General features: G+C 38.7%; 2 protein-coding genes across 8 annotated transcripts; both read left to right on the top strand.

Annotated features, from left to right (window-relative positions):
* The first annotated feature begins 284 nt into the window (after positions 1-284).
* On the top strand, positions 285-16,417 carry LOC104591818 (long chain base biosynthesis protein 2a). The gene is made up of 12 exons (XM_010250859.3): positions 285-891; positions 983-1,048; positions 2,250-2,338; positions 5,497-5,642; positions 5,711-5,835; positions 5,947-6,040; positions 6,190-6,353; positions 9,187-9,348; positions 13,573-13,699; positions 13,811-13,977; positions 14,283-14,390; positions 15,994-16,417. The coding sequence occupies exons 1-12, from the start codon at positions 766-768 to the stop codon at positions 16,087-16,089; spliced, it is 1,470 nt and encodes a 489-aa protein (XP_010249161.1). The 5' UTR covers positions 285-765; the 3' UTR covers positions 16,090-16,417.
* A 2,433-nt stretch (positions 16,418-18,850) lies between these two features.
* Positions 18,851-22,752, top strand: LOC104591819 (Tetratricopeptide repeat (TPR)-like superfamily protein). Of its 7 annotated transcripts, none has more exons than XM_088902567.1 (4): positions 18,885-18,902; positions 19,031-19,133; positions 19,216-19,322; positions 19,416-22,752. In XM_088902567.1, exon 4 carries the CDS (start codon positions 19,567-19,569, stop codon positions 21,838-21,840), a length of 2,274 nt encoding a protein of 757 aa, XP_088758693.1. In that variant the 5' UTR covers positions 18,885-18,902; positions 19,031-19,133; positions 19,216-19,322; positions 19,416-19,566; the 3' UTR covers positions 21,841-22,752. The 7 variants fall into 7 exon arrangements, with proteins under 7 accessions (XP_010249162.1, XP_088758693.1, XP_088758692.1 ...); XM_088902566.1 differs by having other exon boundaries at positions 19,413-22,752; XM_088902565.1 differs by having other exon boundaries at positions 19,216-22,752.
* The last annotated feature ends 3,763 nt before the right edge of the window (positions 22,753-26,515 follow it).

Below are 26,515 nucleotides of genomic sequence, written 5' to 3'. Positions count from 1 at the left end.
TATACCCCCTGTAAATATCTTTTAGTAATTTTAGTTTTTAACGACATCCAGAAAAAGTCATTTTAGGGCCAAGGTAGGCTTTGGCTCATCAGGTCGAGGGGTCAGGGTTAAAGAATCCAAGTATCCAATCTTTTCATCAGGTTGGGTTTGGATTGACTTCAACGCGGCCCAACCGGCCCGAATTGCACCCCTGTATCCGACCGGATTGGCAGATTGAGTGTACCATTGCCGCATAGTTTTTTATTTTTATTTTTATGCTACGTTATCTATCAGGGAGAACTTACAGCGAGCCACTGATGGTAACAGCCTGTGTGCAGTCGGAAGCCAACAGGACTGAACAATTGACACTATTCACTTGTAGTAGCAACGGAAAAAAGAAGGGAGAAGTAGTACAAATCAGCCCAGCTCAGAATAGGTCGCTTCCTTGGTTTTGGTTGGGCCCATCCATCAAGATTTTTCGTTTGAAAATCTCTCCTCGGCAATTTCCGCGAATCCATCAAGATAACGAGTTGCTAGTCTGGTTATTCCACCATTCCTCTCTCTCTCTCTCTCCTATCGTGGAAGAAGAAGTCTTGAATGGCAGTTTGAGCATCTCGGATCTTCGACACTCGACCTCTCCCGACCGACGAACACTGACCTGCAAAGATTCACCTTAAAATCAGAACTGACTCGTATTATTCTAGTTTGCAGATCTGGTCTTCCATGCTCGAATGATCGCAGGTTCAATTTCATAGCAAATTTTCTAGGTTTCGGTTACAGATCGAAATGATTACCATTCCCTACTTGACTGCCCTAACCACGTACTTCAGCTATGGGTTGCTATTCGCATTCGGGCAAATCAGAGATCTTTTCAGAAAAATTCTCGATTGGTGGAGTGCCGACAACCTTCAGGTCTGTCTGTCTATCACTCTAAGGTTCTGTTGGAGGTGTCATTCTCATTGAATGTTTTTATGTTCGGTAACGGCGTCTCTCTATGGAACAGGGTTATGCGCCGATCTGCTTAGGGCTGGAGGATTTCTATATCCGGCGTTTGTATCTTCGTATTCAGGTATATACTTTATTTTGTTCGTTGCGTTTTGTGCCATCTATTGATAATCATTTTTCTCAGAAAAAAAAAGATAATCACTTTTTTTCAGTTCATGGTAATTCGTCCTGACAGAGTTAACTTTGTTCTTTCATCGTAGTTACTTTTTATTGGATTTTGTCTCGATATTGCAGATTATTTTGTTCTGACATATTTTAGTAGGCATATTTCACATGCCTATTTACTTGACTTGATAATTCTTGGCATAAGACCAAGTTTAAAAACCTCAAAAACAGAAACACGATTATGTCAATGTGTGAAGAAAAATAGATAGTCCTTGATGTTATTGATTAACTATAATTGAACTGTAAATGGATTTGGCAGGTCATCATTTGAACGCCTGATAAAATAAGTTTCTTCTCTATTTCATTCTTTAGGAATGATCTGATAGTGTTTCAAATGTCAGGACTCAGGATTGCATACCACCCAGCTAAACCTCGCAGCATGTAGCATTTAAGCATGAAAGAAAGACAACTTATAGTTGTGAACAAGAATGGGAGAAGTTTGGTGTTTTAATGTCAGGACTCAGGATTGCATACCACTCTGCTAAACCTCATAGCAGTCTATCTGCATCTAGCATCTAAACATGAAAGAAGGACAACTTATAGTTGTGAACAAGAATGGGAGAAGTTTGGTGTTTTAATGTCAAGACTCGGGATTGCATACCACTTGGCTAAACCTCATAGCAGTCCATCTGCATCTAGCATCTAAACATGAAAGAAATACAACTTATAGTTGTGAACAAGCATGTGAGAAGTTTGATGTTTTAATGTCAGGACTCAGGACTGCATACCACCCAACTAAACCTCATAGCAGTCCATCTGCATGTAGCATCTAGGCATGAAAGAAAGACAACTTATAGGTGTGAATAAGAATGCGAGAAGTTTAGTCTTTAGAATCACCTTCAATGATTAAATTTGTAATATTCAGTTCTCTCACATGCTGCAATCCATGAAGCATTGCTAGAAGGGTTAAGTGAGTCCCTAGCCTATGTTGTGGGATGCATGGCAGGTTGTAAATAACATTAGTTTTGTTATTCTAATAAAATTGTCAGTAACCAATCAAAAATATGTAGAAGATTATTATATGTTACTACATAGCAATCTCTCAAGTTCTATTTGTAAAATAGGAAATGAAATTCTCTCTCTTTTACTCCTGTGGTCAGGACTGTTTTGGACGGCCAATAGCAAGTGCTCCTGATGCTTGGATTGATGTGGTTGAGCGTTATTCCAATGACAACAACAAGACATTAAAGTGAGTTTTTGATTCCTATTTTATTTTGGACTTTCCCCCCTTTCAATAGTATTTTAGCTTTTCCTGTATGTACACTTCTGTTTGTTTTCTTTTGGTAATTTTTATCGACTTCTGTTGCACAGATACATTTATTAATGATTCTGTTGACAACTTGTAATGCTTGTTACTGTAAACTATAAAATCATTATTTTTTGTGTGAAAACTATAAAATCATTTAATGATTCTGTTGACAACTGGAAAGTGGTGGATCACTTTCCAGCTGTTTGGGGTATTAGGCAAGGGGACCCTCTCTCCCCCTTCCTCTTTACCCTAATTGCTGAAGTGTTAGGGAGGTTGATTGAGAGGGCAGATCCAAGAAGCTTGATTAGTGGATGGAGAGTGGGCAGGAATAGGGTTCCGGTCACTCACCTACAATTTGTAGATGACACTATTCTGTTTTGTGATGGAGAGGAGATTAGTTGGGTGAGTAACTTGTTGAAGAAGGTGATTAAGGTGTTTGAACTAATGACCAACCTCAAAGTTAACCTTGGTAAGAGTTGTGTGATTGGTATTAATATGAGCGAGGGAGAGGTGGAGGAAAGGGCTCGAGTGTTAGGTTGTGAGATAGCTCATTGGCCACTGAAATATCTAGGGCTTCCTTTAGAGGATAATCCTAGGAAAAGGAGCTTTTGGAATCCGATGATTGACAGATTCACTAAAAGGCTAGGTTCCTGGATGAAGAACTATTTGTCTCTGGGGGGTAGAATTACACTGATTAAGTCAAGATTGGCAAACCTTCTAGTCTATTTCATGTCTGTGTTCAAAATGCCTAAAGGAGTCTATAGGGTGTTGGAAAAACTGATGAGGGATTTCTTATGGGAACCCGGGAAGAGAAAAGGGACCATAGAGTTAGGTGGGATCTAGTTACAAGATCTAAAAGTGAAGGGGGTCTGGGGTTGGGAAACCTGCAGAAGAAGAATGAAGCTCTTTTAGGGAAATGGTTATGGAGGTGGTCTAAAGAAAGGAAGAACTTGTGGGCCAAAATAATCCTAAGTATTCATGGGCAAGAGGCAACTGGTTGGGATCCAGGACTCTCATCTAGGGCTTCAAGAGCTTCTCCGTGGAAGTTGATCCACGCCATCCTTTAATCTTTTTTTTCCCTTCATCAGGTATAATCTTGGCTCTGGCTTGTTAGTAAATTTTTGGGAACACATTTGGGTGGGGGATTCCCCCTTGAAAGAGCAGTTTCCCTCTTTGTTTGCTTTGGCTAGGTTTAAAAATGAACCTGTAGCTACCTTTGCTACCTTGTCTAATTCTGCTATTGATTGAAACTTGGGTTTTAGAAGGGCGCTTAGAGATCCCGAATTGGAACCCATTTCGAATTTGCTTATGATCTTGGATGAGGTAGTCCTTGAACCTTCCATTGGGGACTCTAGGGTCTGGTCTCTTGTCCCTTTGGGTATCTTTTCTTGCTCCTCCTTTTCCAAAGCACTGACACAGCCTAGTCCGGTTCTGGGGTCTTCTTTTCCAGTCCAAGAAATTTGGGGTAATCCAATCCCTCCTAGGGAAGGCGCATTTTGCTGGGAAGCATTCCTAGAAAAGTGTAACACTTGTGACCTGCTTCAAAAGAAAAGGCCTAATTGGTGTTTATCCCCGCACTAGTGCATCTTATGCAAGAAGAATGGTGAAAATTGTTATCACTTGTTTGTTTCTTGCCCTTTTGTTTCAGATATTTGGTGTTGGTTTATTTCTCTATTTGGTTGCAGGTGGACCTCCCCTTCTAGTGTGCAAAGCTTGTTTAGCTCCACATCAGTGAGGGGTTTAAAAAAGAAAGGGAAAATATTGTGGAGTTGTGCTAGAGCTGCTGTTTGTTGGACGGTATGGGAAGAAAGAAATCGAAGAGTATTTCATGAAAAAGAAAAAAGTAAGGAATCCATCATAGAACTTATATATGTTAGGGTGGCTCATTGGGAAGCCTTTAAAGCTCTTTGAAGATTATTCAGTAGGAGACATCATTAGAAAGTGGGAAGAAGTGGCTCAGTCAGCTCCCATGTCCACTGCTCTTGGACCTGTTTGGACTCCACCAGATTCGGGTTTCATCAAATTGAACTTCGATGGTAGCAGTGAAGGAAATCCAGGCCATTCAGGTATAGGTGGTATCTTCAGGGATGAGGAAGGTTGAATCATTGCTATGTTCTCAGGACCTATAGGTTGGGGGGACTCACTGAGAGTTGAAATCTTGGCAGCTCTAGAAGGATTTAAGAGAGCTAAGCAGCTGAATATTAGTAAGTTGTTGGTGGAAGGTGACTCTCAGTTGACTATTAGATGGTTGCAGAAGTGTCCAGCTTGTGGAAGTTCTCTAATGAAAGAAAGAAAATTATTCAGTTAACTCAGAGTATGATTGTAAGGTTCAATGGGCCAAGAGGTGTACTAACTCCATGGATGATACCTTGGCTAAACAGGGAGTGGGAAGAACAAATCTCTTTTGGGCTATATTGTAACATGTGTTTTCAGTTTTGTTAGGGAGGGTTAAGACTTTTTACCCCTCTCTTCTAGTTGTAATTTCTATATCTCTTCTAATAAAATTACTGTTATTGATAAAAAAACGTGGACTTGTTTGGGCTTGCCTCGAGGGGCATGGCACAAAGGCGGCACATAGAATTAGGAATGTAATATATTTTACATTACATTAGCTACGTGAAGTAATGCAATTGAGTGAAAAAAGAGATTAGAGGTTTTAAATGCTTGAAAATGTTTTATATGTGTGATTTTATTTTTAAATTCTCATTTGAATACGCTTTACAACTTATGTTTATGTATTTTAATTTTAGATAATAGGTTTTTAAAACATTATTTTAAAATTTAAGTTTATATTTTTTATTAATATTATGTTTAATATTTTTTTTTAAATTTTGGCATTTTTTTGAAATTTCTGACATTTTTTTTTATTTTTAGCATTTTTTATAATTTTTCCCTTGCTTTACAAAGGTGCACGCCTTGCCTTGCGCCTTGCGCCTCAAGCGCAAATTGACCCCTGCGCCTTGCGCTTTTAAAACACTGAAAGAGCATTGAACCACTTCTCATTAAAGATCTTAATATTCATATGTAGAAAGTTCCTTACATGTAAATAAAATCTGAAATGTGTTTAGGATATATTCTAATAATTGCTTTTATTACAGACGGACAACGAATATAAATAGATGTCTAAACTTGGGATCATACAATTACCTTGGGTTTGCTGCATCAGATGAATATTGCACTCCCCGTGTATTCCGGTCACTGGAGACGTTTTCAGCAAGTACCTGTAGTACTTGTGTAGATGGTGGTATGTATATATTACAGGATCCTGTTCTTTGTGTTTCTGTATTCTAGCTAATGCAAGTATTCCATCAGGCACTACTGTATTGCACAATGAGCTGGAAGAGTGTGTTGCAAAATTTGTTGGAAAGCCAGCTGCTGTAGTATTTGGTATGGGCTACGTCACAAACTCCGCCATCCTCCCAGTTCTGATTGGAAAGGTTTGCAGAATTGCTTACTTTATATAAAGTTGTACTTTAGGTTCATTATCCCCTGGGCATTATGCTCTGGTAGTTAGAAATTACGCCTTTACTCATGCTGATCATCTACAGGGAGGGTTGATAATTAGTGATTCTTTGAATCACAATTCAATTGTCAATGGTGCTCGAGGATCAGGAGCCACTATTCGTGTTTTCTTACATAATAGTAAGTTTTTAGCATGATACATTGTTGCCTCCAACCTCAGCGCTGCAAAAATGTAACCCTAATAGTATTTTTGTTCATGTCACTTCTTTACCTGCCTTACTGATGAAAACAGAAATATTTACCTGTCATATTACTTTGTTGCTTTTTAGCACCATCTCACCTGGAGGAAGTTCTGAGAGAACAAATTGCTGAGGGACAGCCGCGGACACATAGACCTTGGAAAAAGATCATTGTTGTTGTAGAGGGAATATATAGCATGGAAGGGGAGCTCTGCAAACTTCCTGAGATCATAGCAGTCTGCAAGAAATATAAGGTTGTGCTTCTATAAGATGGTAACTTTTCTATTTTCCTTTTTGAGTTGGTACTTTTTCGCATTGACTATGTGCGGATTCTGAGTTCATGACATATAAACATTATGACGCTTATGAAAAGTAGACATAATTGTTCTGTGAAATGGTGTTAATGATTGCCAGCAGAACATACATAATCACATGTGCTAAACATGAGCAAATGGTGGTGAAGGAAGTCAAAGGGAAATGCGTGTAAGTACAACTGAGTGGGACACCTACAAAGAGGAAATCTAGATAATGACTTCATTTTTCCACACTTAACCACATTAAGGTTTTCAATTACAGTTTTGGACTGCTTGAAGTGGAAAAATGGGAATAATAACACAATGAGGTCTTCCCATAAATGATAAAGATATAAAAATGATGATATACTGATAAAAATAAGCTTAAGATGTAATGGTCAGTTTGGTGTACAGTTTATTGCCAAGGTTCTCAAAAGATGTTTACCACTATCACCTCTTAGTTTCTAAGAGCTTTCATTAAAGGGAGAGTGGGAGACAGATAACAGATCAAATCGTGGTAGCTACTAAAGGGAGTGTGTTCAAGAGCTGCAAATGGATTGAGTCAAATTCAGGTATATCTATACAAGGAATACTTCATATCCAGATTCAATTTGATATCTATCAAAACAAGAATTTGAATTCGATTTGATAATAGATTAATAGTAATTGGATTTCTGAATTAATCTGATGCGGTTAGTTATTGATACATACTTCAAAAGATTCAAGAGCAAACAAACCTAAAAAAATCCTTAAAAATCATGAGACAAAATAGAAATTAGCTAAGGGATGTTTTGATGTAAGTAAAGGTATTCCAGGTCAAGGATAACATTCTCAGATTTCCTACAGTGAACTGAAGACCATAAAAGAAGCCATATATAATCCTCAGCTACTACAATTCCACAACAAAAAGTCGTGAATTTTCACTTTTTCAGTCAAAACCCTAAACCCATCTCAGATCTCCCCTGACCCAAAGAAGTTAGAAGTTTGAACTACACTTATTCAGTGATGAAACCAATGACATGCTTAGAGAAAACTTCTAAGATTGAAGGATTATAGATCGCTACAAAACCAGTATTCTACTCTGCTGAGAAGTCCTTTGCTTCTAGGAAATCCAACATTTCAACTAAAACATCAACATGTTGAGAGAAAATCTTCCAAGCTCCACAGTGGACAATTGGGTGGTGGCTGTTCTGACTTCCAACTCCAGAAACTTCCAAACTTTTCTCAGCTTCTCAATTGGCAGGTGCAGGTGGCAGTATGTTCAAAGTTGTCAGCCTCTTTTCAACAAAAGAAGGTGAATAAAGTCAAGAATAGATGATGCCTAGCCTTATTCAGGCATGTTTTCTTCTTCTCAACTCTCCAGTTCTCAACTTAACCAGTAAGCAGTGGTGTCTATCAAACCCTCTTCTCATGAAAGTGAATACTAGAAAGAAATGAGGCGAAGAGGATTTTCCTTGCCTTAGGAGAAGTGTTTTTTAAAAGATGAAAATAGGTTTGACTTTTTCAAATCCCTTTAAAACTCTAAACATGTTTAAGCATATAAGAGGGGGTATATATAATATTAAAATGTTTTATGTGATGTACTTGTCTGGCCATATCAGATTGAATCGGAGTTTATCTAAATTTGATCTTATTGATAAACAAATCATATTTCCAGATTTGACTCAAATGGATTAGGCTTGAATCTAATTGGATCAATGTCTGAATCTTTTGCAGCTGGGTGTATTAGTTAGATCAAGAAAATGGTTATGATCTAGGGGGATGAGGATTGGTCTTTCTTGAATCTGGTGATGGAAAAGTGTGGGTTTGGGGAAGACAGGATATGGATAAAAGGTTTTTTACAATCATGTCATTACTCCATTTTAGTTAATGGCTAAAAAAAGATTTTCTATGCAGAAAGAAGATTTAGTCAAGGGAACTCTTTATCTCCTTTCCTATTTACCTTAATTATAGATTTTTTAATAAGATCATCTCTAGAATGGATAATTTTCACTTAATAAAAGGAATGAGAGTGGGGAGGGATGAGGTTTTGATTTCTTGCCTTTATTTCTTGCTTGCAATTTGCAGATGCTATTATTATTCTCTAAGGACGGAGGGTGGAAGGATTAAAAAACCTACAGACTTTAATAAACCTTTTTGAAACTTGAAAATATCTCAAACTTGATAGGGAATTTGGAAAGAGTTGACTTAGGATTGATTACCTTTAGGAGGCAACCCTAGAGCTATTAACTTCTGGAACCTGATCCTTGATAGGTTTTTCAAGAAACTTGCATTTGGCTAATGAATGGCAGCCTTGTCATATTGCAGTTCCAATTTATTGTGATGGAGTTAAGAGGCTTGGGAAATAATACTATCATAAGCTTTCAGTGGCACCAAAAACTGCTAACACAATGGCAGTTGGCAGGTGTGGCAAAGTAAGGAGTGAATAGACAGCAGCTTTTTTGGGGAACAGATGGCGTCTGTAACATAACCTAGACAGGGCAAAGATGAAATTAAAAGATGTGGTTTAGTCGGCCTTGCTGGCCTATACTTTTGGGTGCTTATCACTTGTTGTAAATATTATTCTTTTCCCGTAATTAATAAAATTCAACTGTTCTCCATAAAATAACGTAGAAGGCATTCGACTCTCTCTCTCTCTCTCACACACACACACAGTGACACAGATGCAGGCATGCACATGCATTTGCGCATCCATGCACATTAGCATGCCATTCTTGTTTTTACTTCAATCTTGTTCCAGGTTTACAATTTTTATTTATTTTATTTGTTTATGTTCTTTTTAATCTTGTTGTAGGCATACACATATTTGGATGAGGCCCACAGCATTGGAGCAGTTGGGAAAACAGGAAGAGGTGTTTGTGAGCTCTTAGGTGTGGATACTGCTGACGTGGATATCATGATGGGAACTTTTACCAAGTCATTCGGATCATGTGGTGGCTATATTGCAGGATCTAAGGTTTTATTTCTTTTGCACATCATCTTAGTACTCTGTTTGAATTCAAGGAATTAGAGCATGATGCATCTTTTGACATGGATTTACCATATCATCCAGAAGTCACATGACACTACTGAAGTTTACTGTCCTCAACAAATCCTACCTATTGTACTGTTTGCAAGCCATCATAACTCTGCAACATGTAACCTTTTCATGATCACTAACCTTAACTAAAGTTTAGAAAGTTTGAACCATGGTGATGGTTTGGAGCCTATAATTTAAATATCAATGAGAAAAATACCCTTCAGTCTTTAGGATACCGCAAAGGGAGGTGTTGAAATTAGAGAAGGCTATTAGGGATTTATTTTATTTTACTTTTTTTTTGTGGGAGTGGGGGGAAGGTAGGAGGGATCATTTGATAAATTGGAAAACTGTGCGTAAAGGTAAAGAGCAAGGAGGCTTGGGATTAGGTAGTACAGGGAAGAAGAATTTGACACTGTTGGGTAAATGGTTGTGGAGATGGCCGATGGAGAGAGAGAGGCTTTGGCATGAAGTGGTGGAAAGCGTACATGGGTGAGCAGGCAATGGATGGGATGCTGGTCTATTTCAGAGAACAACTTTATCTTCACCATGGAAAGCCATTCATGGCATTCTTCCTCCGTTTTTAAGCCTTACTAGGTATAATGTCTACACTGGAGATAAAGTTTTATTTTGGGAAGACTTCTGGATTGGTAATTCTACCCATAAGGACCTTTCTCCTTTGTATTCCTTGTCACTGTTTAAAAATGAACCTATTCAAAGGTTTGCTTCTTTTGTCTCCCTCCTCTAGTATTAGTTGGGACTTGGGTTTTAGAAGACACGTAAGGGACCATGAGCAGTGTTTTAAAAGCGAAAGGCGCACAAAAAGCGACAAATTCTAAATGCGCTTGATGATCAAACTTCGAGACGCTGCAGCTGCCATTCAACTAAGAGACGACTGAGACTGAGAGATGGCTTCCTGATGATCAAACTTCGAAGGAATCTGGGGGCTGAGGAGCTCTGAACTTGCCGTTCAACACTTTGACTGAGACTGGGAGAGTTTGAGAGTCTGAGACAATTTGGGTGAAAGCCTTGTATAGCAAGTTTTTGGCTCTCTCGATATGGGTCGTGTATTCTCTCTTTTAAATTTGCCATAAAGGAAATAAACAATTTATATACAATTATAATTGTTGTTGCGCGATCTAACTACTCCCAGTTGGAGGGCGATCTGGCTTCCAATCGAGTAGCGAGCTGGATCTATCTGCAAGACAGTGGATCGGAGAACCCGGGGTGGCTAACCCGGCGAGGTTGCTCCGATGCTTAAGTTAGTACGCTATAATGCGAGCTGAATGCTTGAGAGTTTGAGAGCTTGAGAGCTAGAGAGCTAGAGAGTAGAGTAATCACGCATACCTTTGCCTTGAGGTTCCCGTCTTTATATACTGGAGTAGTCGTGGGTTTCACGAAAGAGCTCCGGGATCTTCGGGGTGTGGAGATAGGGCTTGTTCTGCTTCCGAAGGAGTAGTACGTAGATAAGGCTTATCGTTTCACTTCCGACTTTGACGGAAGTAGGATGAGTCCTCATCGTGATCTCGGAAAAGTCAGGATTTGTTAGCTCATCGTGATCTCAAGAAATTCGGGATCTGTTAGCTCATCGTGATCTTGAATAACTTGGGATCCGTTGGAGAGACCTCTGGAGTTGGTTACGTGGCGATTCGGGTTGTTAGCCCCGAGCTGATACTTCGATTCTTTAGTTCCGAACTGGATTGGATGCTGAGGTGCCCCGACGCCGAGGTGAGTTTTGGGCCGAGGTGGCTGAATACCCGAGCTCAAACGTTGCGAACTAGGCTTGCCAGGCTGAGCTGTCATCCCTTAGTCAGGTCGTGTCCACGTGTCCCCTTCTTGCTAGGTCGGGCCAAATCACCCTTCATCAATAATCATGTATAAACTTAAATTTAAAAACAAATAAAAAATCAATGGGCAACCTAAAAAGTGCTTGCCTGGGCTTCCTGGCGCCTGGTCCGAGGCGCATGCCTTAGGTACAGAGGAGAGCACCTTTCTAAAGTCTGGCCGCCTTGACTCATGCGAGGTGCCTAGTCTGGAATGCGCCTCAGGCATGCCTTTTAAATTACTGACCATGAGTTTGACCAGGTTGCTTTGCTTTTGAAAATACTTGAACTATTTACTTGGACCCTTCTTTGCTGGATTCTAGAATTTGGACCCCACACTAAAGGTGTTTTCAGTTGTGCCTCTTTCTTTTCCTCCTTGTGTTCAGACTCTTCAATCCCCTCTTTTCTCTCCAAAGAAGTCTAAGCCAAACCTATGCCACCTAAGGTTAGTGCTCTTTGTTGGGAAGTCTACCATGTAAAGTTAGACACTTTGGATGCCTTGCAAATTAGAAGACCTAACCTTTGCTTGTCCCCTAACTGGTGTTTTCTTTGTAAAGCTAGTGGAGAGAGCTGCTATTATTTGTTTGTCTCTTGCCCGGTGGTTGAAAGTCTAGGAAAAGTTACTTGTACTTTTTGGGTGTAGGTGGTCAACACCCAGATGTTTGTGGCCTATTTGACCTTCTTCCTTGAGCTGGTCTAAGCGGAGGGGTAGAATATTGCGGAGGTGTACAAGGTTTGTGTTGATTTGGACCATTTGGGAAGAAAGAAATGCTAGAGTTTTCAATGACAAAGAAAGACACCTGGAGGGATCTAGGGGGGTGCATCAAAACAAGGGCTATACACTGGCTGATAAAAAAACAAGGGCTATAAACTAGCTGATAAAAAACAAGGGCTATAGACTGGGTTAAAACCTTAAAGCTGTTCTCTCCATTCTCCTTTGGTGATATATGGAGGAATTGGGAAAGCAGTGGTACTCTCCTCAGACACTAAAGACAAGCCTGATCCAGAATGGGTTCCACTGGAAGAAGGGTACCTAAAACTTAACTTTGATGGCAGCAGTCGTGCCTGTCTTGGTAATCCAGGCCATCAGGTATAGAGGGTGTTACAATGGATGAAGGTGGGAATATAATTGCATTGTTTTCAGACCCGGTTGGTATAGGGGGTCCAAGTAGTTCTGCAGGGGGTGCAGCCAGCTTGCAAAACAGCTAAATATGGACAGATTGATAATTGAGGGGGATACCAAACTGGTAGTTGGGTGGCTAATAGTTCCAGACTCTGTTATTTGGACCTACAAGGAAGCTGCAAAGAAATTCAAATGGTTAACCTCTAATATGGTTGTAAGAATTTAGTGGCAAAGAAGGTCGGCTAAAGGCTTAGCAGATTCTTTAGCTAAGCAAGGGGTTTTTAGGGAATCTATCTTTGGGGCTTACTTGTAAGCTGATCTGTACCTGAGGCTGCATCTCACACCTCCTTTTGGGATGCCTGTCTGTACACATTTTAGTTAATTCTTAATAAAATTTTCCTTGCCTATCAAAAAAATAATCAATGAGAAATATGTACTATTGACAGCTTTTGTAGTTTATTACTGCAACAGTTGTCTGCTACATCCAGTGGGGACTTGTTTAATTCAAATCATTTACCTGATAAATGATGGATTGAATGGATTAGTCGATAGGTATGTAGGGTTGTAATTGGGTTGGATCCAACAACATCAGAAACCAATCTGATTACTGTAAATTGAAATGCAAGCATGATCTGAAATCCGATCTGATCTAAGGGGTCTTGGATTGGATTTTGACTTGATCTGAACAGTCTTTATATTTATTTAAAGTAAAGAAAAACTAAAAAAAAGGTTAATTACTTTTTAGCTTATATTTATTACTATAAATTTTATCTATATTATCATCATGATCATCCAAGCCTTGCACGAACTGATTATTCGGTTTAGATGGGAAGGGATTAAATCCACATCCAATATGATTATTAATTGGATGTAGGTTATAAAACCCAAATCCAATTATGTAAATAGATAATCAGATTGGATTTTGGGCTTTTGATTTGCTGCACTTAATTGTTCCTAAAGAAATGCCAGGTAATGGTATTTCCCTTTATAGGTGCATTTTAAATGGTGGAATAATGTTCTGCATACCATGCCTATGGTTTAGTTGACCCCATATGATTGGAAAAGGCTTGGATGATGTTGATAACATGCCTGTAGCTTGCTGTTGAGGCTTGTCATTGGCATTACTTTAGTTGTATAGCATTAGCATTTGGATGGATAAAGCAATCCCTGAACTTGGATCTGCACTTTCTGTGGTTAAGCCTTTCTTCTCATTTTCAGGAGCTTATTCAATACCTAAAGTACACTTGTCCTGCTCATCTATATGCAACATCAATCTCACCACCTGCCGCCCAACAGATCATATCTGCCATAAAAGTTATTCTTGGGGAGGATGGTTCCAGTAGAGGTTAAAGAACTTATCGGATTTCTATTTATTTGACTATGATGTGGTTTGCAATGCTGACTCCTTAATGTGTTTTATTTGATGATTTCTTGAGCAACCTTTTTTTTTTTGTAGGGGCTCAGAAGCTAGCACGAATACGTGAGAACAGCAACTTTTTCAGGTCAGAACTTCAGAAAATGGGATTTGAGGTTCTTGGCGATAATGACTCTCCAATAATGCCTATAATGCTTTACAATCCAGCTAAAATCCCTGCCTTTTCTCGGGAGTGCCTTAAGCAAAATGTGAGTGGGTCTTCACTTGCATTTCCAGATTAGCGGTCTTACATGCAATAGATCTGAGCTGAAACAGTTATCCAATGAGGAAGCTTTTATTTTGGAATATATCCTGTCGGATGTTTCCTCAAGAGAACCATCGAATGTTGGGTCCTTTCTTTGCTTGCTTCCTTTTAAGTGGTGCATGGAGCCATGGACCATAAATTCTTGTCTATAGACTCAGACCTTAAATTTCCAATATTATTTAGTACTTGTTTAGTGGCAGCATAAAATCACATTTTATGTGGCTCAACATCAAAGCTTTGTTGTTACAGGTGGCTATTGTGACAGTTGCATTCCCAGCAACCCCACTACTGTTGGCCCGGGCACGTATATGTATATCTGCTGCTCATACCAAGGAAGATCTCATTAAAGCCTTGGAGGTAATTTTCCTGTAAAGAAATATACATTCTCCCTGCATTTGTCCTCATCACAAGTAGTTGATCGAAGATCTGTGTTTTTCCTCAAACTGGTTATAGTTTAGTAAAACTATGATTAGGTATGGCCGTCCTTACCACTTGATTTGGTAACATTTTTGAATGTCATTTATTTTAGCCTGAGTTAGATTCTCACCACTTCCTTGATAATCATCATGTATTATGACCATCTAAGGAGAAGGGAGTGATGGTTTCTAATAGGGTTGTTGTGGTGTTTCCTTTAGATGGATAACCAAGGCTGTCCTTAAGCTAAAACCATCTGGTTGAGATTACTTCTATTGGCGTTCTAGAATTGACAGGGGACATTTTAAGGTTCCACCACCTGGATTGTAGCCCTTATAAAATGAAATAAAGGTTTTCAATACAAATAGTGTTCACAAATGTTCCTGTAATCCTTGACATGAAAGCATTGTATGCCATGCTATCAATTCCTAATTTGAAGGTCCCAATTTAGTAGGGGTGCTCATAAAAAAACCGAAAAACCAAACCAAACTGATCGGTTCAGTATTTCTTGAAAAACCGAAGGACTGGTTCGGTTTTCAGTTAACCTAGAAAAAACCAGCATTTATCCAAACTGACTGGTATATATATATGTATATTATATTATATATCTTAATAATATAATAGTATCTATTATATTAATATATATGCATTATGTATATATACATTTACAGTTATCTGCTTATTATATATAATATATTATAAATATGTTATTTGTTTTTTATAATATAATATATAATATATTTATATTATTTATTTATGATATATTATAAATATAAAATCAAAACCAGTCAACTGGTGGTACCGGTTCGATTTCAAAAAAGAGCCCACGGTTTGGTTAACCCCTAAAATTTAGCCATTTCACCCTTCAAAGGCCATTGCTTTCTGCCTAAGGATGCCACAACCCTCCACCTTAATGATGTTTAGAATCTTCAGATGCAGTAGTACCATTGAGTATCCACTGTATATTGTGGAAATATTATTCATGGTTTTCAAAACTGGACTGGACCGGACGGTCGGACCAGAAAAGGGAACCTCCATTTCCCCCCAAAACCGGATTTCCCCCAAAACCGTTGATTTTGGTCAGCGAACCGCTGAACCGGACGGTTAACCGTTCGAACGGTTTTGACCGGTTTTTATTTTTTTGAATTTTTTATTTTTTGTCAGAACGGGCCGAGCGTTCGGTTTGAACAGTTGGACCGTTCAACCCGGTAACCGGACCCCTGACCAGTTCAGTCACCGGGTCGGTTTTAAAAACCATGGAAATATTAGTCTAGACTTGATTGCCTCCTGGGACCTCATTTAAGATGCACTCTAAAAAGGATTTTATTCATCTGTCACCCTAACTATCCGTTTGTTGGCTTTTGCTTACTGATTTTTTTTTCTAGGATTTCCTTGATGTGTACTCACAATTGGCTGCATTTGGTATATGATCTGGTTAACCATGTCTACCATACAAAATCTTGTAATTTTGAAAGTATGATCTTGTCCTTAACTTTTGTGACAGCCCATCCATAACAACTTTCTTGTTGGGGATGCTATTTGCCAGGTTATCAGCCAAGTTGGTGATCTTGTGGGCATAAAATATTTCCCTGCCGAACCCAAGAAGCAGCAAGAGGAGGATGGCAGGCTGAAGTTGGACTAAGAGATGTGCTTGGGTTGTTAAATATTCTTGAGGACCAGGATGTGATTTAGATTTGTTAGCTTTTGTCACGACTTTGCTAATACCTACCAACAACCTTGTTCTTTTGTACTGTTCTGAAAATCAGGCAAGCATCTTGTGTAGTTTCTGTAAGAGACGGATCCTCGTCCATACATACACCAACCAGACAAAACTTATTACTGGTTCGAACTAGTATTTATATAATCTCCCTCTAGTGTTTTTCTTTTTTTCCTGTTTATGCCATGTGTAATTGCTACATGCTTTGGTTTCCAAGTTGGATTCTGCTTTGATAGGGAATTCCTTGTATATGTATATTACTAGTAGCCTCATTTATTGCAGTTTTTTTTTTTTTTTTAAATTATGAAAGAACTCCAAGGTGTGCAGAAAGTAAACAAATTGCTAGACCATTTGCACATTCAATTTTACCTACTGGCAGTTTAGAAGTTTTTTTTTTTTTTTGCTTGTTGGAACTTCAATGCAACTAAATGCAAATTGTGACTGGTCTGTTTCAAGCAAGGATCAGAGTATTGATGCTCTCAATACTGATTTTTCACATATTGAACGATTCAAAGCATCGGCAATTATTTTTTCTTATACGTTGCAGTCTGTTCCAAAAATTGATACTCAAATGATATTAATCTTTTTAGTAATGATATTCCTATTACCAAAAAAAAAAAATTAAAGCCAACTTTAATTCCCATAAAAAAGTATTAGACGTTTCGGCCATGCCAAAAATCGATACGTATCGTACAATGCTCTCTAATTTTAGTCCATTTGCACAGGCTCAACTTGGAGCCTGGTCCATTTCCATCATGGTTTTCGAAACTGGATCGGACCGGACGGTCGGACTGGAAAAACCGGTAATCGGTCAGCCATCCAGGTCCGGCTTTACTAAAAACCAGAAATTTGAAAAGAAAACCGCTGACTTGGGTGGTTGGACCGCTAAACGTTTTGACCCAAACAGCAGTTTGCAGGTTAATATTTATTTTATTTTTAATGTTTTAAATAAAAAATAAAATGCCAATTGTATCCCAATCAGTTTGATTTTCGAATCCTAATCCTAGTCCCTTATTCGGTTTAGCCTTTAAGGTTCCCGAGTTCCCTCTTCACTTCTCAATCCTCTCAAGTCTCAACCCTCACACCCTACCACCTGGCGAACTTGCAACGGCAAAAAGAGTCACCCAAGCACTTGCAACGACAGACTACCTGAGCCCACGGCGGTGAATCCCTAAAGGTATAATTTTTTTCTGGTTTTTTTGTGATTTAATTGATTTTTTGAATTCTTTTGGCTCATTTGTTAGGATAAAACTCTCGTTAGTTAGGATAAGCAAGGAATATCTTAAATTTTATCAAATCAACACATTCTTCTTCTTCTATCATTTTTATTCTTCGTTTCCTATGAAAAAAACAGGGTCTCATCCTATATTTTTCAGAATTTTCTTTCTTTTTTTTTTCCTTCTCAAAATATGTTTTGATATGAAATTTATGCTTTCTTATGAAGATATGTTCAGATAATTTTTTTTTGAACTAATATGCTTTTTTTTTTCTTCTAAAAAAACAGGTGCTCATTACATATTCTTGCTTACATATTTTTTTCTATAATTTTTGGAAAATTTTCTATATTTTTTGGAAATTTTTTCTGTATTTTATTTAAATTTCTATAGTATTTTTTATTATATATAAGTATTTTTTTTGTTTTTTTATTTATTTATAACATCACGAGTTGAATTGTTCGACCCGAACAGTTGAACTGCAAAACTGGAAAGCGGTGCACTAATCGGTTCGGTTTTAAAAACCATGATTTCCATTCCAGGTCAACAACGCCTAGACGGGAATAACCACTGATTTTAGCAGTTGAGCTAGCTGTTCTGCTGCCATGCTCTTGTATTTGTATTACCATTGATGAGGGTGTATTTGGCCCTCCAATGATATTGTGACACATGGCACCTTAGAACAACTAGGTGACACCCAGAACCACTTTGGCAACAACTTGCCTTAGCCAAGTTGATGGTGTCCCACCTGGCGGCCTGGCACAGGCGCGACCTGGCCTTGGCGCGACCTGGCAGCCTGGCACTGGCACAACTTGGTGGCCTGGCCTTGGCGCGAGCTGGTAGCTTGGCACAGGCACGACCTGGCAACCTGTGTGACGTGCTCACCAACAAATTCGACATGCATATTTTAACACTCCCACGATCCTTGGAAGTTGGCCCACGTGCCGAACGATTCGGAGGGTAGTCAACGTGCATGGCGGTTACCTCCAGAAATCTCGAACCACTTAGACGACCTCGCAGAAATCTCGGATATGGTGCGTGAAGCCCACGCCAAACAATGCCTATATAAAGGCACCAACCCCATGGGCAAGTAAGCAAGTAAGCAAATTCTAGCTCTCATACTTTGTGATTTTTAACTCGCAGTCTATTATGAGAGTACTGACTTAAGCATCGGAGTGACCTCGCCGAGTTAGCCACCCCGGGTCCTCTGACATTTGGTTCCTTGTAGGTCTCTAAAAGAGCAACGGAGCTCATCAATCCAGCTCGCCGCCAGGCAACTCGGCACCTGGTCAGCCCGGCACGTCACAGGCAGCTCGACACCTAGTCAGCCCGATACCTCATAGGCAGCTCGACACTATAGTCAGCTCGCCACCTACCCTACCCAGCTCGACTCAGCTCGGCAGCCAAAGTTCTCCACTTCGGTCTGACTTATCGACTATTTGAAAGCAGACCAAATGACGAATTACTTAGCCACAAAATTGACACTCCACCAACAATCGATACATCAACCATCGTGCTGCCATTGTAAGTTGTAACAACCTATTTTTCCCACAAATAAAATATAAGATCCACCTTGCCATGTTGGTCGCACTCCCAAATTATATCTCTTCCCTTTTCAATCTTCTGAGTAGCTTTTTTTTTTTTTTTTTCAGTTCTCGTTTGGTGGCTGGTGCATGCCATGAGTTCTGGTATCTGTGTTGTCGGACTTCGACCGATCAGAATCCAGGAAGCTTACTGGGTCAATTTTTTAGTCAAGTAGGCATCTTACAACTTACTTGGTGGGGGGAGACCGGCAGCTGCTGACTTCCTGTGACTAACGACTTCTTTTTATTTTTAGTGTTTAATTCTGCGTCTACCTTCTACCAGGAAGATTATTCACAAGAAGAAAAGAATGAAAGAAACCAATATGGATGAATTTTGAAAATCCTTGTCTTATGATTTCTGGTATAAAGGGCAAATGGTTAGACTATCTCGTTATAAAGTACGACGGCTATGGATGAATTTTGTAGCTTATCGTACACCCGTTTCTTGCAGCAGATTCCAACAATGTAGCTTCTCAGTTCAGTGCGCTCAAGTGGCCTACGAACGTGAGAATGATGTGCTCCCAGCAGGTCCAGAGTTCAACTCTCATGCGTATGCCCGCCTGCTTCAGGACTGTGATTGCAACGGTGAGGCATCAAGAAGAGGGATGGGTGTTCACTGTGACATCCTGAAGAGGGGTGGCTGTTTGGATCTGTTTGCTTGGAACATTCTTCTTAATATGTATGTCAAATCAGATCTCTTGCTGGAGGCACGCAGATTGTTTGATGAATTGAGGGAGAGAAATACGGTTTCGTTTGTTACCTTAATTCATGGTTATGCGCAATCCCACCAGTTCACTGAGGCAATGGAGTTATTTCGCAGACTTCATAGAGAAGGTAACGAACTTAACCCATTTGTCTTCACAACTATACTAAAACTGCTTGTGAGTATGGAACTTGCAGAGCTTGGTTGGCAGGTCCACGCCTCCATTTTAAAGCTTGGTCATGACTCCAATGCATTTGTTGCGACGGCTCTGATTGATGCCTATTCTGTTTGCGGGCTTGTCCATGGTGCTAGGGAGGTATTCGATAACATCGTCGAGAAGGACATGATTTCTTGGTCTGGAATGATAGCATGCTATGCTGAAAATGATTACTTCGAGGAGGCTCTAGAAGTCTTCCATCAAATGAGGAAAGTTGGCTTGAAGCCAAATAACTTTACTTTTGCTAGTTCACTTAAAGCCTGCGCTGGCCTGGCATCTCTTGACTTGGGTAAGAGCCTTCATGGGTGTGCGTTAAAAACTCGATATGAGCTGGATCCTTACGTGGGTGTTTCTTTGCTAGAGTTGTATACAAAATGTGGAGACGTTGATGATGCTCAGATGGTTTTTGAAGAGATGCCGCACAAGGATGTGATTCTTTGGAGTTTCATGATTGCGCGTTATAGTCAGAGCAATCGAAGTGAAGAGGCTATGAAGCTATTTTGTCAGATGAAGCAAGCCTTTGTGGTACCCAATCAGTATACATTTGCCAGTGTTTTACAGGCCTGTGCTACCATGGAGGATCTCGAACTCGGTAAGCAAATACATGGCCATGTTAGGAAGGTAGGACTTGACTCAGATATTTTTGTCAAAAACGCCCTTATGGATGTCTATGCTAAATGTGGAAGGATGGAGGATGCAATGGAACTGTTTGGTAAGTCGCATCTTAGAAATGATGTCACCTGGAATACAGTGATTGTTGGGTACGTGCAATTAGGGTATGGTGAGGAAGCACTGAGACTCTTCTCTGAGATGCACAATGACCAAATACAGTCAACTCAGGTTACATATTCCAGTGTTCTTCGTGCTTGTGCAAATTTAACAGCATTAGAGCCAGGAGTTCAGATTCATTCTTTAATTGTCAGAACATTTTTTGACAAAGATATGGTAGTTGACAATGCTCTGATTGACATGTATGCCAAGTGTGGAAGTATTAAAGATGCCCGTCTTGTCTTTGATACAATGCATGACCGAGATGAAGTTTCATATAATTCTATGATATCTGGGTATTCTCTTCATGGCTTGAGTGATGATGCTTTAAGAATTTTTGAACGGATGAGAGAAGAAGATATCAAACCAAACAAGATAACCTTTGTTGGTGTATTATCAGCATGTAGCAACACTGGTTTGGTGTATCAAGGTCAATCTTATTTCAATTCTATGGTTCAGGAATATGGCATTGAACCATGCATAGAGCACTATACATGCATGGTATGGCTTTTAGGGCGTGCTGGTCGTCTTAATGAAGCTGTGAAATTCATTGAGGAAATTCCTTTTGAGCCAAGTGTTATGGTGTGGCGTGCTTTACTTGGTGCCTCTGTAATTCACAATGATATTGAGCTTGGAAGAGTTTCCGCACAACATGTGCTTGATATGGAACCCCATGATGAGGCCGCCCATGTGTTACTCTCCAATATGTATGCCACCGCCAGAAGATGGGATAATGTAGCTTCCATCAGAAAATACATGAAAAGGAAAGGAGTAAAGAAAGAACCTGGTCTTAGCTGGATTGAAAATCAAAGTGGCGTTCATTATTTCACTGTAGGTGATAGATCACACCCTGACATACGGGCAATCAATGGGATGCTGGAATGGTTGAAGATGAAAATTAAAAACGCTGGTTATGTACCCAACTGTAATGTTGTTTTGCTTGATGTGGAAGAGGACGAAAAAGAACGCCTCTTGTGGGTTCACAGTGAGAGATTAGCCTTGGCTTTTGGGCTTGTTAGCACACCACCCGGAAGTCCAATTCGTATCATCAAGAATCTCCGCATATGTATCGATTGCCATGCTGCAATCAAGTTTGTGTCCAAGGTAGTCCAGCGTGAAATAATTGTGAGAGATATGAACCGCTTTCATCATTTCAACAATGGTATTTGCTCATGTGGTGATTATTGGTGATGGTTGTGAACCAGGAGTCCTGTGAATGATTGTGTTACCAGATTTTAGTTAATAGCAGGCAGGGTTGCTTGGTTCTCTGTCATAAGTCAAAAGTCAAGATTCATGCACTTTCATGCACAGCCATCATACAGTGATAATGCATAACCATCTACAGTGATAAGTCAGAAGTCTCTTTGACCATAAGGATATTGTACCAAACTACCAAAACCGTATAGATCATTCACATGCAGGTTGATAGTCTGTGCATCCCAATCTCACATTTGATGAGATTTGCTACAATTTCCTGCTCTATCCTGGTTGGATAATTCTAATATCCACCCTGTACCCCCTTCTGCCTTGCTTTGTTTCAGTCTGTCCAAAAGAGTTGCACAGATCATATACATTAAAAAGAAAAAGAAAAAGAATGGAGTGGAGTAAATCGCATCATATTTACAGTTGAGTCAAATCAACTTTTGGTGAAAGATGTCTACTCTGCTGGTATATTGATAACCTATAAAATCCCCCATATGGATGATAGATAATTTTAGTCTAATACTTTAGAAAAAACATCACATGTTTCCTCAGGTTAAAATCGTGTCAAAAGTAAGAGAGAGAAAAACATAAAGTTTGTTTTTTATTTCCTATTTGATCAACTTGTGTTCTGTGCGTTGGTGGAGTACCTTTTTTTACCAAGAAAAAGTTTTGTTGGTTTTGAAATGGTACATGAATTCTTTCCCTCTAAAGCCACTCCATCTAGGCTATATTTTCTTTTCAACAAGTAAGCTATCAGACACCACATCTGTTCTTACAATCTTGGTAATTAAGTCATTGGTCTTTAATCCACTTGACCAAACCATCTAAAATTGAGGTTTTCCTTCTTTTTTCTTATGTTATTTTAAAATTTGTATAATAAACTTGGCAGATTCATAGACACCTCATGGTCTTAAGATGATTATTATTCGGGCTTCATTCTGAACTTCATTGTAACTTAACAATTTGCTTCTTCTAGAACTTTGTACTCTTAGCTTTCAGTTTCAAGTTATGGCTATCACTTGTTAATTTTTCTTTCAATTTTAGATGTCAAACTTCGGTTGTGGCATCCAACACAATTGCAGTGCTTGGTCCTTGTGCAAATAAAATATTCTTCGGCTTGGTGAGACTCAAGCATAGTCCTTGTAATTTATTTAGCCAGATTGGGAGACCGGCTCTAAGTGAATTGTTTCACATCCAGTTTCCATCTTCTGCACAATCAATTTTACAAATTATTTTGCTCTTCTCAAAGGGAAAGATTATTCAGAATAGCGTTGAAATTGTGGAATTACTCTGTGTGGTAGCCTGAAATAGAGGGATCCCCCATTGAATTTCTGAAGGTGATGATGAAGCTGATTTACAATTGGAGTAATATATACTTTTTTGATTGGAAACAGTAGCATGCATTCAGTAACTTAAAAATATTAAGTACAACAATCACAGCACCCAAATTAAGGGTTTTAGCCCCAATTGGAAGTTACTCTTACAAAGCAGCCCATATTAATTGTTCCCTACTTGTTCCTTGTTTGGCTAAAGTGTCATCCAAACCATTAACTGATCTTCTAACCCATTTAAAGACGACACCAATCTCCCTTGCTAGACATGAGACCTCCCTCATGACCTGTCTATGAGAAATTCACAAACTATTTGTTTTCATCCACCCTACCACCAACCTGGAGTCCCCTTCTACTTCAATTTGCTTGGACGATTGGAGTAATATTAACAGATGGATCTCTTATGCACAACTGGGAAATTGCTCTGACCAAGCATGTGGGTTCCCAAAATAGAGTTGCCACAAGCCTAGGCTTAATAAACGCCTGTAATTCTGTATGTAAGAGAAAAACAAATTGAAGAGATGCCATTTCCTAAATATTTAACATGGAGATACCAATAAGACTCAATTAATCTTCTATAAAAGCAGGTCATTTTCTATAGTTTACAAGTTCTAACCTAAATCTAAGCTTTCCTCCCTTTAAAACTGTATGGTAGGGAATCACCTACCAACCTCAGTGTTCTGGCTTCACATAGCTAATGGTGTTGGCAAATAATTTTCCCTCACCTGCTTTAGAATTTTGTATAAGCATCCGAGTTGGACAAACTGTATGTGAATCTTATTTTCATCTGCATGCACACTACATATGGCAATTTCCTTGCTTCAGAATTTGGCATGGTCTCCTAGTTGGATCAATTGTATGTGTGTATTATTTTTGTCTTGCATGCATACCATGTATACCAGTTTGATCCTGAATAAATTGTATTAAAGGGTAGCTGGTTTGCATTATTTCGTATACTGTTGCTTATAAACCAGGAAAAAATTAAAAAGAAAAAAAAAAGAGTAAATGATTTGAGAGCAAATCATCGAAAATGTGAAATCATATTTCAAATTAGAACCTCTGACTTGATGATATCTCAGTTATGTTGTTAGAATAATGATTTTTAGCACTGCCATAAACAGAGAGCACAGGAATTAATGTTTAATGTACATGCAGGCTGAAAAAAGTATTTTCTCAACCTAACATTTTGGATAGACCTTTCCTTCATGTGCCAAAAGGACAGTATGGAGCACTGAACACTTTGCTTCCTAGACAGCTTCTCTTCTATACTTATAATATACCATAATGTATATGCAAATTGGTGTTACACAATTCGCAGTGTTATTATGTAATACTGAATGTATTTTCTGTCCACCAAAAGAAAAAAGAATAAGTGTTTTCTTAATTTATTTTGTTGTAATGCTGATTTCATTTGCCTTATGATATTCTGTATTCCTATAGTATGCCGTCTTATTTATTAGCTTCCTTAATTTAGCTATCAAAAAGTAATCGAGTCATCATATGCATTATTGCCTTTGAATGTCCTGTTACATGACCTTGCCACATGAAACTCAAGTTTTCTTATTTCTTGAATGTATACAACTTCCAATATGTAATGAATAAGGACAGAGCAAGACACAGAACTACATCCAAGGACACTTTTCAGTTAGAAGAATGGGGAGTGGATAAACCTTTCCAAGAATACTATTGTGGTTTATTAAAGTATTTTCCTGGAACTGTAATTAAGAAAAAAACCAAAATAACTTGACATGGTATAGAAGTATAATAATATGGATGATTCCTTCCTTGACATTCATATCATCTTACAACACCTCGTAGATCAGGAAGCACCCTCTGAAGACGAGATTTTCAAACTTCATTTCTGAACTAGATTTAGAAACTTCAATCCGGAATTTAAGTGTTGTGCCTTTGGATGCACATGTTCAATGCCTTATAATGCATAGTAATAAGTGGTTATGTTTGGTCGTTTCCAACGCTATTTTATGAGCTCTGTAGTAGCTGTATTTCACTTTTCACTTTCTTCTCATGTATTTGAGATTATACAGAATTCCTTCAGGGAAAGAAAGGAGGTTGCAGACACACGAGGACTTCTCATGAAGTACATGTACTGATTAGAAACAAGAGGTTTTAAAGTGATTAAACAGAATGTATGCAATGCAAATTTGATGATAATAAGAATAGAAATCAGGGTACACTTTGGATTGGAGACCCAGAGATAGCTCAAAGTGATATCTCTTCCATTACCTTCGTTCAATGATCCATAACAAGGGAGAGATCGAGTAGGATGCCACACATAAAATTAGAACAGGATGGGCAAAATGGAGGGGGTGTATCTGGAGTCTTACGTAATAGGAGAATACCACTTAAGCTAAAAGAAAAAATTGAGTGTTGGACAGTTAAAAAACGAAATATCCAAAAAAAAAATAGTGTGGCAGAAATATAAATGTCAAGATGAACGAGTGGAAAAACTAGAAAGGGTAGGACTAGAAATGAACTTACTCAAAGGAACCTAGGATTGACTCCAATAGGTGATACAATGACAAAAAATAGACTAAGATGGTTTGGTTACACAGAGAAGCCATCTACAGTACTAGTAAGAACGAGTGATCTGTTACAAGTTGAAGGGGATAAAAAGAGCTACGGACAGACCAAAAAGGACATGGGTTGAAGTAGCAAGAGATGATTTAAGGGCTCATAATTTAATAATGGATATGACACTGAACAAGAATGGAATGGCAGAACAAGATTCATCAGCCAACCCTGTATAATCGGGACAAGGCTTAGATGATGATGATGCTGATTTACTGAAAAAGGTATTTGAGATGGCTAAAAAGTGGAATATTTTAATATTTTCAGTTGTTTCCCTTTTTCTTGACAGATAAGCTTTGGTTGAGAATGATTGCATTAATTCATGTTGTTTGGGGAAGACTTGAAAGTTGAAAATCATATAACCATCTTCATCTTTCTGCTAAATTGGTGATTTCTATGCTACTGATTCCTATTTTCTGCATTTAAAGAAAGTAAAGCTTTATCTGTAACCTGCCAAGTTTTGTTGTCAATCACAATAAGATGTTGGAATGAAAACTTGTTAGCAATTAGAACCGCGTGATAGAAAACTATTCGCATTTATCTTGCCATCAACTATCTTGGATGTTACATAATATAGGTATGAGTTATATACATGATCAGAAAAGTCCAAAATATATTTGCAAATGATTAGACCTTAGAGAAAAGAGAAGTGAGGTAAGACAAACTCCTTACTTTCTTTACAGTGGAGGGATGTAGGAAGGTTTTTGAAGTCTCATTCCTTGACCATTAAATTTTATTTATTT

Source organism: Nelumbo nucifera, chromosome 4 (assembly GCF_055504915.1).
Source record: "Nelumbo nucifera cultivar China Antique chromosome 4, China Antique-T2T, whole genome shotgun sequence".
In the NCBI taxonomy this organism is placed as follows: domain Eukaryota; kingdom Viridiplantae; phylum Streptophyta; class Magnoliopsida; order Proteales; family Nelumbonaceae; genus Nelumbo; species Nelumbo nucifera.
This window is presented reverse-complemented; position numbering and strand designations above follow the sequence as displayed.